Source organism: Thamnophis sirtalis, unplaced genomic scaffold (assembly GCF_051295495.1).
Source record: "Thamnophis sirtalis isolate CommonGarterSnake01/CBP01778 unplaced genomic scaffold, rThaSir2_p1.2 scaffold_10, whole genome shotgun sequence".
NCBI classification, from domain to species: Eukaryota; Metazoa; Chordata; class Lepidosauria; order Squamata; family Natricidae; genus Thamnophis; species Thamnophis sirtalis.
Window position 1 is genome coordinate 69,241,165 of NW_028261390.1, and position 15,873 is coordinate 69,257,037.

The window sequence follows — 15,873 nt, forward strand, 5'->3', positions numbered from 1 at the left end:
GGTTTTTAAAAAGTGATTTTCCAGAGTAATTGGTTGTGCTACATCAATTCTTCCCAGGCCCTTTTTAAAAAAATAAAATAAAATAAAATAATGGTTTAATTCCAACAGAGACATGAAATTGAATTTTAGTAATAAGGAGCACCATAGAAGCACTTCCTTTGGCTGGAAATATACGTTGCCATGGAAACGGTACAGAAATGTGGAGGCCAATTGAATCTTCAATTAGAGTAAATCTCTACTAATTTCATTTGCTTTAAAAGCTCCATGGAACCAAAAATGTTAAAGGAGCAGCCATTTTGCCCTTGTTTTTGTAATGTGGGTAACTACACAATGGGAAGTCCTTCACTTATGACCACAACTGAGCTCAAGATTTGTTCCAGTTTTGACGTCGCCATGAGACAGACGCAGGGAACGGGGTCTCCTTGTTCCTCTCGTCCCCTGCGCTGACTTCTCTTGTCTGGAGGCTCCAAGAGGAGCCTAAGCCGCTTTGTAGAAGCGGCGAAGCAAAGAGGGGCACCCTGAGAGGTCGAGAGTCACAGCTCTCCCTTCAGACCCGGAGATTACTTCCCCTCTCAGCCGTGGCAGGAACGAAGAGGCAGCCTAAAGATGACCGCGACAAAGTGGGGACAGCCCAGTGGTGGGTTGCAGGCGGTATGCCCCGGTATGGGTGTACCGGAGCCTGCCCGGAGCACCGGATACCATTCAGGTACAGTGCTCCGGAGGGCCCACCCTCCCTCCCACCCTAGCTCCTTACCTGTCCTTTAAGCCTTTGGCGCTTCCACGAACACGCATGGCGCATACGGCGCCTGTGTGACGTTCCGCCGAGCAGCTGGAGTGTTGCGGAGGCTTGCGGAATGGTCACTAAGTGAACTGTTGTAAGTCAAGGACTACCTGAATTTAATGCCACTGCTTATTAAGCACCAGGAATTATGGATTGCACTTCAAACGGAAGTTAATTGCAGAAAAGGTATGGGTGGGGAGCATTTGAATCTATTGAAATTTCAAAATACTTAACATTTATGGTCCAAAATGGAAATGAATGAATACAGGTAGAACCCCTCCTTACAGGATCAATACAATAAAATAATAATGAAACATAATAAAAATTCCGGTGCTTGGCAACTGGTACATATTTATAACAGTTACAAAGTCCCTGAAGTCATGTGATTCACCTTTTGGGACCTTCTGATAAGCAAACTCAATGGGGAAGAGTTAACAACCGTGTTAATAAACAACTGCAGTGTTTCTCTTGGCAACTTGGCAAGAAAGGTCATCAAATGGGGCAAAATTCACTTAGCAACTGTCTCGCTTAGCAACAGAAATTTTGGGGTCAATTCAGGTTGTAAGTCGAGGACTGTCTTCTTATTGCTGTCGCCAGAACTTCTGGCCTTCTAGATTTCTTCCTTAAGTTGATTTTTTTTTTAAACCGAGCCTAAATATTTTATCCGGAAAAGATCGCACCATCCGTGCAGCCATCAAAATATTTATTTACAGGAGAGAATGCATTGCATTGCAATTGCAATTGCAATAGCAGTTAGACTTATATACTGCTTCATAGGGCTTTCAGCCCTCTCTAAGCCAGTGTTTCTCAACCTTGGCAACTTGAAGATGTCCGGACTTCAACTCTCAGAATTCCCCAGCCAGCGAATGCTGGCTGGGGAATTCTGGGAGTTGAAGTCCAGACATCTTCAAGTTGCCAAGGTTGAGAAACACTGCTCTAAGCGGTTTACAGAGTCAGCATATTGCCCCCAACAACAATCCGGGTCCTCATTTTACCCACCTTGGAAGGATGGAAGGCTGAGTCAACCCTGAGCCGGTGAGATTTGAACAGCCGAAGTGCAGAACTGCAGTCAGTTGAAGTAGCCTGCAGTGCTGCACTCTAACCACTGCGCCACCTCGGCTCTATATAGTTGCATTCTCTCCTGCCGATAAATTTTGAAGGCTGTACAGTTGCTACAATCTTTTCCGGATGAAATATTTAGGCTTGGCAAAACTTTTTGCAGATCACTTTAAATACAAATGTAAATGTATATAAATATTTTGAAGGCTGTACGGTTCGTATGATCTTTTCTGGATGAATTATTTAGGCTTGGTAAAACTTTTTGCAGATCAATTTTTTTTCCCCTGTGAATTTCCCCCCCCTCCCACTGGGCAACTGAGTGCTGATTGGAATTTCCTGTGTCATACCAGTGAGCGAGAAAGAAGACTGAAAAATCAAATGGATAAGATACGGATTTGTATCTTGGTTTTCCCTTTGTTTCATATAGACGTGGTTTTATTTATACTTCTTATCATTTTTAGGAGCACTTCATGGAAGTAATTAGAAACCAAGAATTCCTCCTGCTACCGGCCACTGAAATTGCAAAGCTTTTAGCTAGTGATGATATGAACATTCCTAGCGAAGAGACTATCCTTAATGCATTGCTAACTTGGGTGCAACACGATTTGGAACAACGAAAGAAAGATCTCAGCAAACTCTTAGCATACATCAGACTCCCTTTACTGGCACCACAGGTGAGTAAATGACATTCCCTACAGCCAATCATCTGTCTTCAGATCTCTCAGTAACTTAAGGTCGTGCTGACGAACAGAAATGGCACAAAGAACCATCTCAGCAGGCACGCGAACTGTTGCCCGTTGCTCTTCCAGGTTCCGGTGCGCCAGGCAGCTGGTATTCACATGCGCGGGAGCACTGGAAATTGGAAGAGCAGCTACCTGGTGTGCACATGCATGCCGGGCGGCTGGTCTTCTGTTTCCAATGCGCTGGCCACCTGGTCTTTTGTTTTTTGGTGCGCATGTGTGCGAAGACCAGGTGGCTGGTGCGAATACATGCGCCAGAAGACCAGGTGGCGAAACCGGAAGACCAGCCACCTGATGTGCACATGTGCTCTTCTGGTTTCCGGCACTCCCGCGTGTGTGAAGACCAACTGGCCGGCATGCTGGGACCCGGAATAGCAATGGGCGACGGCTTGCGCATGTGCGCGCTGAAAAGGTTCGCCAGCACTGACTTAAGGTATTGCCACTTAATATGGTCTGTTACATGGAGAATTTACTTTTTTTAAAAAAAAGAAACAAATTGTTCTAAGATCTTCTAACCATGCATGTCTTTTCTGAATTTAGAAACATGTGTTTTGAATGATTAACAGAGAGAAGGCCAGTTCACATGAGGGCGTGATTAAATTTTTAGCATCATTACAAAGATTAAAAATTAGATTGCTGGATGAAACAGAGACTAAGATCCCAGAAATGTAAACCCATTAAAAGAGAGACAGCTTTGCTGATCCATTCTAAAAATTCTATCAGGGCAAGGTTTTATCTTGGTCGCTGCATGGAACTGATTTCTTGGACTGAAACAAATTGTTTTATCGTAGTTGTGGGAAGCGTGCAAAACCAGTTAAAGGTTTATTGGGAATTCCATCAGCGATGCAAATTCCTCAGGGAGAATCTGTCCGGTGTTCAACGGGAACGTAAATTCATGATGCCTTAATTAAACACTTGCAAATGGATCTCAGTGAAGGGTGGGTATACCCTTGGTTAACGGAAGCTTCAAAGCACTAAAACATCAGGCGATATGGAAATGAGTATTTTGTAGTCTGTTCCAATTATGCATAAATATGGCTGCGTTTAGTCACCTGGGGAGATGAGAGCTGAATTGGTTTCAAGTAAGCCATCATCATGCAGATTTATTCTGTGGCCCCGTAGATTGAAACAGACTTCCAAAGAGCCAGTTACTGATATTTATAATTTTTATATAAATTGTTCCAGGCTGTAGAATCTTAAAATGCCAAACTATGGCAGTGACTGTGATTAATGGGAAATATTATCAAATCCTACCGACATGAAGGTTTTGTATAACAGTAGTGGTCAAAATTGTGGAAACCTTTTGGTATTTTTGAGATTTGATGGCTCATAACACCACTTTTTTTTGGGGGGGGGAGTTTCAAGATAATCATAATCCACTGCTGGAATGGCCTGGGAATAGCCCAGACCTTAACCCAATTGAAAATCTGTGGAGCCGACAAAAGAAACTTGTTAGTCACAAGCGACCCAGCAATAAAACCCAGTTCATAGAAGCAATCATTCAATCTTGGTTTCACATTATAAAAGCTGCAGAATTAAAAGACGTTGTATGGCCGTAATTCATGCTAAAGTTTACCCAACTAAGTATTAACTGACATGGTGATAATTATTGTATTATCGCGTTTCACTTTTCTTCTTTATAACTGCTATTCTAATAGCAAATCCTGCATAAAAGTTATTGTGTTACATTCTTGATTAAATGATCTTTCCATTGATATATAATGTTACGGTACTACTCCCCCCCCCCAAAAAAAAAAGTGGTGTTATTAGCTAGTTTTAGAAAATTCACTTTTCCCAAAAGGTTTCCACAATTTTGGCCACTACTGTATACTACCAGAGGAGAGCAAGCAGACCCTAGGGTGGAGTCAAGAGAGGAACCAGCCTGGAATCATTACGTTCCCACAAACTATCCAAGCCCAACACCTCTTAAATTCTGTTGACTCTTACCAAGTACCAATTTAATTCTGACTGTTAGTTGATTAGATTCTTCTGTATAAGCTTCAGCAATGGATCATCCTAGCTGGAAGTTAATGTGCCGCCCCAATTCTTCCTGCCTCACACAGTCGCATACTCCAAAGTCTGCACCATTGTTTGTTTCACTATCATGTGTATTCACTTTGGAGCAGGGGTCCCTAACCTTTTGGACCCTAGGGACCACTAAATTCATAATTTTAAATCTCACAGACCACTAATATGATCTGCCTAATGACTGGCTGCTGGGTGTGGCTAGGTGGTCACATGGGTGGGCATGGGCAACTCGATGTCACTCACGTCAAGGGGTGCCTTGCCAGCCTCTACTCGGTTCTCCTCTGTCAACCACTCCTTGCCTGCCCGCCGGGCTCTTTAGGGCCCCAACAGGAAGCAGTTGCTGGAGCTAAGCAGCCACCGGGAGAAAGAGTTGGCAAAACAGCTCAGTTCAAATTGGATCTGACGGAGAAGGAGACTCAGCTGAAGCACCTCACTGAGGACTACCAGCATAGGCTTTCCAAGTAGAGGGAAGACCTGCGGGAGTGCAAGGCCAGGTACCGGCGCCTGGAGGCTCAGCGACCTGAGATGTTCAGCCAGTTCCAGGCCAGGATGCAGTCCCAGTGGAACGAGGCCCTCCGGCTCTTCGCCACCAGCAGCTCTTCCCTCCAGCCTTCACCCAAAGCCCCCCACCAGGAGGCTAAAGCAGACCCCAAGTCGGAATTTCTGCCCCCCTCCGACCCGCACAAAATGACCCCGAAGGGGGAGACTCTCTGCAGCAACACAAGCGTTCATTACATGTATCCATCCCAGCGGGCGTAGTTTGAGGACCCTGGATTTAGTGCAATATAAAAGATGCAAATTATTTTTCTGCGAAGCACCAGTTGGTGACTGCTGATCTAGAGCGTGATAGTCCAAGTAACTAAAATCAGTGGCTCTTTTCTATGTCAGCCTTAAAATTAATGACAAGCCAACTGCCATCTTGTGCGCATGGCGATCAGTTGCAAAACAGTGGTTTACCGTGGGGCACTCAGAAAAGCTCAAAAAGACCTATGGATTCGTTATTAATCTGTCAGATCCGGTTAACTGAATGGTTTTTGTCTTGCTCGGTTTGAACCAAATGTAACGCTCGTGCTTTTGAGCTGAAATCAAAAATTGAATTTTAAAATTCGGAAGAGGTTCTGCATGGTGATGCAGTTAGAATTTGAATTAGGAAGGAAAAACTTCCAAACCTCCAATGACCCTTACCGGCTGACGACGGTTCTGTTTCTGAGTCCCCTTCGGGGAAAAGGGCAACATATAAATGTAATAAATCAATTAATAAATCAGTTTCTTATCTAACATACCTTGCAGAACGAGTATGATGATAAAATAGGGTAAAAGAATGTCCTGACAGCTGGTCATTTGCATCCTTTTAGAGGTTTAATCCGTGTCCTCTAAAAGGATGCAAATGACCAGCTGTCTGCAAGGAGTATCAATCCTTTCATTCCCCACCATCCAGTCAGAGCTGAAGAAGCTTCTTGGATGAGAAGCAAAACGTCTTCAAAGAAAAACAAGGAAGTCCAGTTGCCTCCTGAAAAAACACTTTTGGGACAACCATGACCTGGATGACTGAAAAGCGCCATAAACATTGTCTTAAATAAAATAGCAATAGCATTTAGACTTATATACCGCTTCACAGTGCTTTGGATTAGTACGCCAGAAATTTTAATTTCTTACATTATATTAATATAAGCTTTGCTAAATTGTAGATCAATATTTGTTGATGACGTTATTTTACTAGATCAGTTAAACCAGTTATTAGAGTTGCAACATTTTAAAGAGTAACCTACGTTGATTTGGATAGGACGCAGCAAATCTAGTTAATTTAGGGCAAGCATGTTGCTCTATTGTGAGGATTAACACGGTAAAACATGGTTTTGATGCCTATGAATGTGTGTTATGCTGCGCCGTTTGTTAGGAATTATACAGAATCTCTTGAAGCTGACATTCGCCGAAGCTTACGATACTAATGAAATTTGCAGCAGTTGCAAGCACATAAAGCGCAGAACTAGAGAGCAATAGTGTGTAATATAATTTCTATATTCTCCATGTTTATTGCAGTGTTAGTTAACCCGGCTGCAGCACAAATCCTTTGTGTGAAAGTTTCATCTTAACAGAGCAATTACCACTTCCGGTAAATGGATATTTATTGTAGAGAAGATAGTTGAAGCCTGCTTTGATCTACAGAAATCTTTAACACTAGTGCTTGTTCTTTTTACCACTTTACTGACTAGCCGATAACCTGGCATTGCTCGGGTATTTATTTATAGGGGGAAAATGTCCAGACGAAACGTAATTTCTAATGTTGGGTTTTCCCCCTTACTAGAGAGAGCCCCCTTGTAGAGTACTGTGAAGCTGTTACCATGGCACTCCACTGTGCTGTACAGTAGAAGCCATTTTAAGGTCCAACAGTCTGTATCTTAACAGAACAATCCCCCTCCCCGAGGCGTGTTAGCAATAGCAATAGCAGTTAGACTTATATACCGCTTCATAGGGCTTTCAGCCCTCTCTAAGCGGTTTACAGAGTCAGCGTATTGCCCCCAACAACAATCCAGTTCCTCATTTTACCCACCTCGGAAGGATGGAAGGCTGAGTCAACCTTGAGCCGGTGAGATTTGAACTGCTGAACTGCAGATAGCAGTCAGCTGAAGTGGCCTGCAGTACTGCACCCTAACCACTGCACCACCTCGGCTTAGGGGTGTCTTAATCCCACAGTATTTGTTTCCAGAGAGTAAGTCATCTGTACCAAGTTTGGTTGAAATTGTTTGAGGTGTTCCAGAGTTATGCTGGAACACACTCACCCACCCACCCACCCACACCCACCCATGTTTTTATCTATATAGTAGAAAGAAGATTATTGCAAATCATTTATTAAGCGTACATACTGAGGATAGGTTAGAATAGATGACATCCACAGTGCCAAATTAATTTGCATTTCATGCTGGCTTATTCCTGATCCACTGTTATGGTTTAACAATTCAGCAGATCCATTTCTCCTTTTGCCTAGTTTCTGGCCGACATGGAGAACAACGTACTCTTCAGAGATGACATCGAATGTCAAAAACTCATCATGGAAGCAATGAAGTACCATTTGTTGCCAGAGAGAAGGCCCATGTTGCAAAGCCCTCGCACGAAGCCTAGAAAATCGACTGTGGGCGTCCTGTTTGCAGTGGGGGGCATGGATGCCACTAAAGGTATATTGGTTTATAATAAAGATTAAAAAGTAATCCATCATACGGGGAGTCCTCAACGTACAACAGTTCCTTTGGGGACTGGTCAAAGTTACAACAGCACTGAAAAAAATGGCTTGCGACCATTTTTCACACTTCATGACCATTGCAGCATCCTCATGGCCATGTGATCAAAATTTGGATGCTTGGCAACTCGTATTTATGACGGTTGTAGTGTCCTCGGGGTCATGAAGTCGCACTTTTTGTGACCTTCCGACGAGCAAACTCAATGGGTAAACCATATTCACTTAACAACCGTGTCACTAACGTAGGGGTGTCCAACTCAAGGCCCCGGGGGCCGAATCTGGCCCGTGGGGTGTTTAGATCTGGCCCATGGAGCCATATTGGAAACAGGGAAGAATCAGCCTGTGGTGCCTCTGCCAGTGAAAATGGAGCGTGTGGTCCTCCCGAGCTTCGTTTTTGATGGCAGAGGGTTGCAGGAGGCCGTCACAGCTGAAAACACAAGGTCAAGGTCACTGTTGGGAGCCCGTATTTGGTGGCAGGGTGCTCAGGTCCCCACAGGTGCCCCCAACAGTGACCTTGAGCTGGGGCCCCGAGGTCAAAAACACAACCCTGATGTGGCCCTCAGTAATTGGACACCCTTGCACTAACGTAACAACTCCAAGGATTCATTTATGAAATGTGGCAATAAAGGTCATAAAAAAGGGTAAAACTCACTTTAAAAATGTCTCACTTAACAACACGGATTTTGGGCTCAGTTATGGCCGTACGTTGAGGCTACCTGCACTTGAGAGTTCCATGAGCATCTTGTTCTGACCGAGGCTTCCCAAGAGGATGAAACAAACTCCTTGTCCCGACAAAAACCCCTTTTATTAATTCACTTTGAATTCTGCTCATTCACAGCCAGCCAAGTCTTTCAAGGGAGGATTTACGGTCACAGACCTTATCTGGCTTGGAGAGCTGCCAGGCTGAGATCTGCAAAACTTGGCAAGGAGTCTCGTAGGGTCACGAACCAATTAAACGAACTAATGGTCTCCTGCAAACTCCACTCCCCTTTTGCTCCTCTTCTATTTCCTCTGGGAGGGGCCATTCACCGTCCATCTGTGGCCTTACTCCCAAGTCGACCCCTGTTCTTTAGCTGTTCCCTTCGCCTGGCAACTCTGTGCACGCACACACTGGGAATAGGCTCCAGCTGTTTTTCTGCCTCACTGATGTTTGACTCTGAAGGCAGCTGATAACTGTTGGACAGTCCTGGCCCCCTCTCTGCCTCCGACACAGAGCCCTCATCTGAGCTTTCCCCAGACTCCAGGACTGGCCCATGTTCCTCCCCAACCTCCTCACTGTCTGAATCTGCTGGCAGGCCACAGCACAACTAATTGGTTTAATCACCTCTACAGTTCAAGTATAAATAGTACCCTCAGTTTGGATGTGGCCTATTTAATTAGTAAGACTATTCCTAACCTTCTGCATGGTGTCCTATCTGTTTCATTTTCATAGAACTGCAATTATTGTTCCAAGTATTCTTTTTTAAAAAAAACAACAACCATATGTTATACTATTACTTAAGGAGCAACCAGCATTGAGAAATACGATCTCCGTACCAATATGTGGACTCCTGTTGCAAACATGAATGGGAGAAGGTTACAGTTTGGAGTGGCCGTGTTAGATGATAAATTGTACGTCGTCGGAGGTAGAGACGGACTAAAAACACTGAATACTGTGGAGTGTTATAACCCCAAGACAAAAGCTTGGAGTGTGATGCCACCCATGTCAACTCACAGGCACGGGCTTGGTACGTATACATATTTGCAATTTTTTTGCTTTTTTTAAAAAAAGTGTTATGAGTTGAGCTGTTACCAGATTAACTCAAATAAGCGATTCCAATGTTTTATTTATGGGTTCGTTGTTGTTGAGGGGGGGGGGAGGATTAACTTTAAAACTGTTAAATAATGTTAGCTATATTAGTGGTTCTCAATTTAGAGCCATAAATTTGTACTAGTTACCTTGGCATCTATCAGTCTCAAAAGACTACGGTTATCATGCTCTGGAAAGAGGTAAAGCTGGAGTGTCCTCTCCAGGGTAGATTAATATGGAGGATAGATGGTTACCCAAGCAGCAGATCGCTGAAATAATCCAATGGAAAGGCAGAGCTGATAAAATTGGTTCCAGCTGCGTCGCAGGAGTTACCAGAATGTGGTTGTACCCAGTCACGAACTGCTTCCGGGACTCCGGCTCCGGATTTTGCCTCGAGGTTGACTCCCGAAGCCTTTTCCAGATGTAGCCACAAGGTAGTGGAGGTTTGTAATCAAGAGTTTCCCTTCTCCTAGAAGATGGTTCTGCCCCTTTATCTGCCGTTGGGCGTAAAGCTCTCTGCCGCCTTCAAAATGGTTGACCATCTTCTCCGGTAACCCTGGAAAGGGGCCCTTACGAGGTGCTCCCAGCTGGGCCAGCTGGACCAAGGTTTTTTAAGGAGGTGTTACTCCTCCACCACTCACCCTTTGCCCTGGCTTGTGACAGGCAGAGTCTGGCTTCCCAAAGGAAGAATCTGCTCCCATTTAACTATCTCTGGCTAAATTCCTTTTCTTTCAAATATCTTACATTATTAACTTTAATGGAAGCCCTGGTGGCGCAGGAAGCAGTATTGCAGGCTAACTATGCCCACAGACTAGAGTTTGATTCCGACGGAGTGCAAAGGTTGAGTCGGTAAAATGAGGAACCAGATTGTTGGGGTACTGTGTAGCATTATGAAGCGGTATATAAATCTAAGTGCTGAGTGGTGCGGTGGCCTAGGGGTGGAGCCTCACAATCAGGAGGCTGTGAGTTCAATCCTAGGTAGAGTTAAATATTTCTCTCTCCGGACACAATGAGAATATACCTGCTGAACAAAACTCCTCATTGGTGACAAGAAGGCATCCGGCCAGTAAACACTCAGCTCCATTCAGTTGCCCAGACTCCACCCTGCAAAGGATTATGGAGTCATTAAAAGAAGATGGTATAAGTCTAAGCGCTATTGCTAATAAGCATTTCAAGTAATAACCAACATTATATATATTAACTTGATTTCTCATGTTATTTATATCTTACCTGAGAACTAAAGTTGTGGACATGATATTCCTTGCAGGCATGTGCATCTCCCTGGAGAGATTTTATGTTCCCTGAAAACGTTTATGAAAATATAGAGGTCTGGTTTTCACTTCAAGAGTCGGAGATACCTCTGATCTAGTAGTGAGCAATTTGTGATGTTTGCTTTCTTTGAAGGAGTAGCAGTATTGGAAGGTCCGATGTATGCTGTGGGAGGACACGATGGTTGGAGCTACCTCAACACAGTAGAAAGGTGGGATCCACAGGCCCGGCAGTGGAACTTTGTGGCCAGTATGTCAACTCCAAGGAGTACAGTGGGTGTAGCAGTACTAAGTGGAAAGTAAGTACAGACAACCAAAATGTTGTGGCCCGCCAGCAGCCTGCAGATCTGGCAGCAGATTCGGACAGTGAGGAAGTTGGGGAGGAAGATGGGCCAGTCCTGGAGTCTGGGGAAGGCTCTGAGGAGGGCTCTGTGTTGGAGGCAGAGAGGGGGGCAGAGCCGAATGCCAGTTATCAGCTGCCTTCGGAGTCGGACATTAGTGAGGCAGAAGAAGAGCTGGAGCCTGTTCCCAGTGTGCGCATGCGCAGAGTTGCCAGAGGAAGGGAACAGCTAAAGAACAAGGGTTGACTTGGGAGTAAGGCCACAGGTGGACGATGAATGGCCCCTCCCAGAGGAAATAAAAGAGGAGCGAAAGGGGAGTGGAGTTTGCAGGAGACAATGAGTTCGCTTAATTGGTTCGTGACTCTTCGAGACTCCTTGCCAAGTTTTGCAGATATCGGCCTGGCAGCTCTCCAAGCCAGTTAAGGTCTGTGACTGTAAATCCTCCCTCGAAAGACTTTGCTGGATGTGAATGAGCAGAATTCACAGTCAATTAATAAAAGGATTTTTTGCCGGCACAAGGAATTTGCTTCATGCTCTTGGGAAGCCTCGGTCAGAATGTATTGTTATGTATAAAGAATATAAAAAATTAAAATATGATTGGAAAAAAAAGAACACAGACAACCAAAGGTTAAGACTTTCTGGTACAGGTAATCCTTGACTTACGACCGGAATTGAACCCAAAATTTTCTGTTGCTAAGCTAGTTTTGCCCCATTTTGTGACATTTCTTGGCACAGTTGTTAAGTAAATCATGGCAGTTGTTAAATTAGTAACACGGTCTTTAAATGAATCTGGCTTCCCCTTTGACTTTGTTTGTCAGAAGCTCACAAAAGACCCCTGGAACACTGCAACCGTCGTAAATATGGACCAGTTGCCAAACCTCCAAATTTTGATCACATGACCAGGGGGCTGCTGCAACAGTCTTAAGTGTGAAAAATTGTCGTAAGTCACCTTTTCAGTGTTGCAACTTTGAATGGTCACTAAATGAATGGCTGTAAATTGAGGACTACCTGTATTCTTATTGCTGTTGTCAGAACTTCTTACTAAAACACTAGATCACTGTTTCTCAACCTTGGCAACTTGAAGATGTCCGGACTTCAACTTCCAGAATTCCCCAGCCAGCATTCGTTGGCTGGGGAGTTCTGGGAGTTGAAGTCCGGACATCTTCAAGTTGCCAAGGTTGAGAAACACTGCACTAGATATACCCTGTTTCCCTGAAAATAAGATCCAGCCAGAAAATAAGCCGCAGCATGATGCTCGCAATATAAGCCCTACCCCAAAAATAAGCCTCAGTTGAGACTGACACCAGGTGTTTGCATTTAGTACTTCCCCGAGCTCCAGGAGGGCAAAAACGGCCCCTCTGGAAGCCGGAAACAAGCCTGTTTCCGGATTTCTGAAAGGCCTGGTTTTTGCCCCCCCCCCCCCCAACTCCTGCCCTTACCTGGCATCCAAAACGGGCCGTGTGGAGACACCTGGAAGGGGCGGGCCAGGGTGGACGGGGCCAACGCATCCTTCAAACTACCGGTTTACCCGAACTGGTGCGAACCGGCTGAATCCCACCCCTGACTTTGCCTCATTCTGTTGTGCAATGGAAACGGGTAGCTAATGTTAACCGCTCTTAATGTTTCTGCGTACGTTCACAGGCTCTATGCGATAGGCGGCCGAGATGGAAGTTCTTGCTTGAAGTCCGTCGAATGCTTTGACCCGCACACGAACAAGTGGACACCCTGCGCGCAAATGTCCAAACGAAGAGGGGGCGTGGGAGTGACGACCTGGAACGGCTTCCTGTATGCTATCGGGGGTCACGATGCGCCAGCTTCTAACTTGACATCAAGGCTGTCCGATTGTGTAGAAAGGTACGATCCCAATAAATGGTTAACTTCGCTTAAGCTCAAAGGCTTGACACAATCGTGGTGTGGGTGAACTTAACAGGTGTTGTTGTTTTAACCATTGAGTCGTGTCACTCACTGGTTACTTGTCCACTTGTAAGGACAGTCTTCCACTTACAACAGTGTTCTGACCGAGGCTTCCCAAGAGCATATTCCTTGTCCCAACAAAAAACCCTTTTATTAATTTGCCGTGAATTCTGCTCATTCACATCCAGCAAAGTCTTTCAAGAGAGGATTTACAGTCACAGACCTCATCTGGCTTGGAGAGCTGCCAGGCCAAGATCTGTAAAACTTGGCAAGGAGTCTCGAAGAGTCATGAACCAATTAAGATAACTAATGGTCTCCTGCAAACTCCACTCTCCTTTCGCTCTTCTTTATTTCCTCTGGGAGAGGCCATTCATTGTCCCACTGTGGCCTTACTCCCAAGTCAACCCCTGTTCTTTAGCTGTTCCCTTCGCCTGGCAACTCTGTGCACGCGCACACTGGGAATAGGCTCCAGCTGTTCGTCTGCCTCACTGATTTCTGACTCCGAAGGCAGCTGATAACTGGCATACGGCTATGGCCCCCTCTCTGCCTCCAACACAGAGCCCTCTTTAGAGCCTTCCCCAGACTCCAGGACTGGCCCAGGTTCCTCCCCAACCTCCTCACTGTCCAAATCTGCTGCCAGCTCCGCTGGCTGCTGGCGGTCCACAACACTGACAAGCAAAGTCAAAGGGAAGCCGGATTCACTTAACAACCATGTCGCTAGTTTAACTACTGCAGTGATTCACTTAAGAGACGTGGCAGGAAAAGCCGTAAAACGGGGCAAAACTCCCTTAACACATTTCTCCCCTTAGCAACCTAAATTTGGGGCTCAATTGAGGTCATAGGTTGAGGACTACCTGTAAACAATTCCTGGGGAAACCAGAGGGGGTTTCAAGGCCTCACCTTTCGTTGGGTCATTATATCCCAAAAATGGAAACGGATTTCAGGGGAGTAATGTACAAACCCATGCAGATATTTTCCTGACAGTTCTCCAATGAAATGGAAACCTGTTGGGTTTTTTTTTGTTTGTTTGTTTAACCAGATACGATCCCAAAACAGATGTGTGGACCGCAGTGGCATCAATGAGCATCAGCAGGGATGCGGTGGGAGTCTGCCTTCTTGGAGATAAGCTGTATGCCGTGGGAGGATACGATGGACAAGCCTACCTTAATACAGTAGAATCATATGACCCTCAGATAAATGAGTGGACACAGGTAATGTGGAGGTTAAGAAAGATGACCAGCACATGTGGGGTCTGGGGTCCTGTCCGAGCTTGCAGGCATTTCATTACCAAACTAGGTAACGTCATCAGTGTTGGGAGGGAATGGGTAGAGTTCGAACTTCGCCTATTTTTTTTCTTTTCATTTAAGAATCTTATTTTTTAAATTATTTTTGCTTCTTTTGAAATTTTGTACTATAAGTAGTCCTCCTCTTACGACCACAATTGAGCCCAAAATGTATGTCTCTAAGTGAGAAAGTTGTTAAGTGAGTTTTGCCCCATTTTACGACTTTTCTTGCCCCGTTTGTTAAGCAAGTCGTGGCAGTTGTTAAGCGAATCCGGCTTCCCTCTTGACTTTGCGTGTTAGAAGAAGGTCGCAAGAGAGGATCACGTGACACCCTCCCCCAAGGACACTGTGACCGTCATTAATATGGGTCAGTTGCCAAGCATCCAAATGAGAATCATGTGACCATGGGGACGAAGCAATGGTCGTAAGGGTGAAAAACAGTCATAAAGCACTTTTTCAGTGCTGTTGTAACTTTGAACGGTCACTAAATGAACTGTTGTAAGTCGAGGACTTCTTGTATTCTGTTATTGTACCTGGTTCTAGGTGGGTTGGTTTTTTTTGGGGGGGGGGTCTTTGATCATAAATATTTTCTTTAACTGTGGAATGAAAGTTTCCAGAAAACTTATTTTTTTCAAATATATGAGAAAGGACATGGTATTTAATAAGAGGCAAAAAATGTCCACACAAGAGTCATGTGAGAAATCCAACCATAATTTACATTTGAAATATTTCCTTTTATTATTCCAACAGTGTAAATTCTGGACTGTGTTAATCTGACTCAGAAATCGAATAAAACTCATCAAGGATTTTAATTTAGCCTCGCAGGATTGGTTTAATAAGGGGGAGAAACCCATAGCAGAAGGATAAATGCTGTATTAAGAAAAACATTTCTGGAGAGTCGCTGTAAGGTTGAGAAGCGTATAAATTCAGTAGATGATGGTGATCGTGTCATGATCCGATTTAACAATTTTGGAAACTGTTGAGGTTTTGATGCCAGGTAAAAGATTCCAAGGTTGAGCCTAGCACCCTGATGGCACGCGGAACCATTTGTTAGGGCACGCGAGGCGTTGCCCTGCCAGGTCCAGCGTGCATGCACGCACTGGTCAGCTGACTTCGGCCTTCTTTTGAAGCCGTTTTTCGCCCTCCGGAGGCTTCAAGGAAAACCGGCCCTACGGGAAACTTGGAAATTCAGGAACAGACTTCCGGTTTGTCCGTAGGGCCATTTTTCAACCTCCAGAGGCTTCATGGAAGCTCCTGAAGCCTCTGGAGGGCCTCCAGGGGGCTGTTTTCGCCCTCCCCAGTCTCTCAGAAAGCCGCTGGAGCCTGGGGAGGGTGAAAAAACCTCGCCAAAAAGGGGGGGACTGGTCGCACGCCCATGCATGTGCATGTGTGTGTATGTGCATAGCATTATGGGTGTGGCATGCCTGCACAGCCC

The 15,873-nt window shown here is 45.0% G+C and overlaps 1 protein-coding gene across 3 annotated transcripts in view; it reads left to right on the forward strand.

Annotated features, from left to right (window-relative positions):
• KLHL5 (kelch like family member 5) overlaps nucleotides 1-15,873 on the forward strand; it is a 34,851-nt gene that overhangs the window by 17,057 nt on the left and 1,921 nt on the right. For 2 of the 3 annotated variants that reach the window (XM_087724812.1, XM_087724810.1), the window contains 6 exons: nucleotides 2,302-2,514; nucleotides 7,595-7,781; nucleotides 9,346-9,570; nucleotides 11,037-11,199; nucleotides 12,883-13,095; nucleotides 14,195-14,366. In XM_087724812.1, the coding sequence (XP_087580938.1) occupies nucleotides 2,302-2,514; nucleotides 7,595-7,781; nucleotides 9,346-9,570; nucleotides 11,037-11,199; nucleotides 12,883-13,095; nucleotides 14,195-14,366 (1,173 nt within the window). The remainder of the gene's footprint in view (nucleotides 1-2,301; nucleotides 2,515-7,594; nucleotides 7,782-9,345; nucleotides 9,571-11,036; nucleotides 11,200-12,882; nucleotides 13,096-14,194; nucleotides 14,367-15,873) is intronic. The other variant, XM_087724811.1, reaches the window with a different exon arrangement.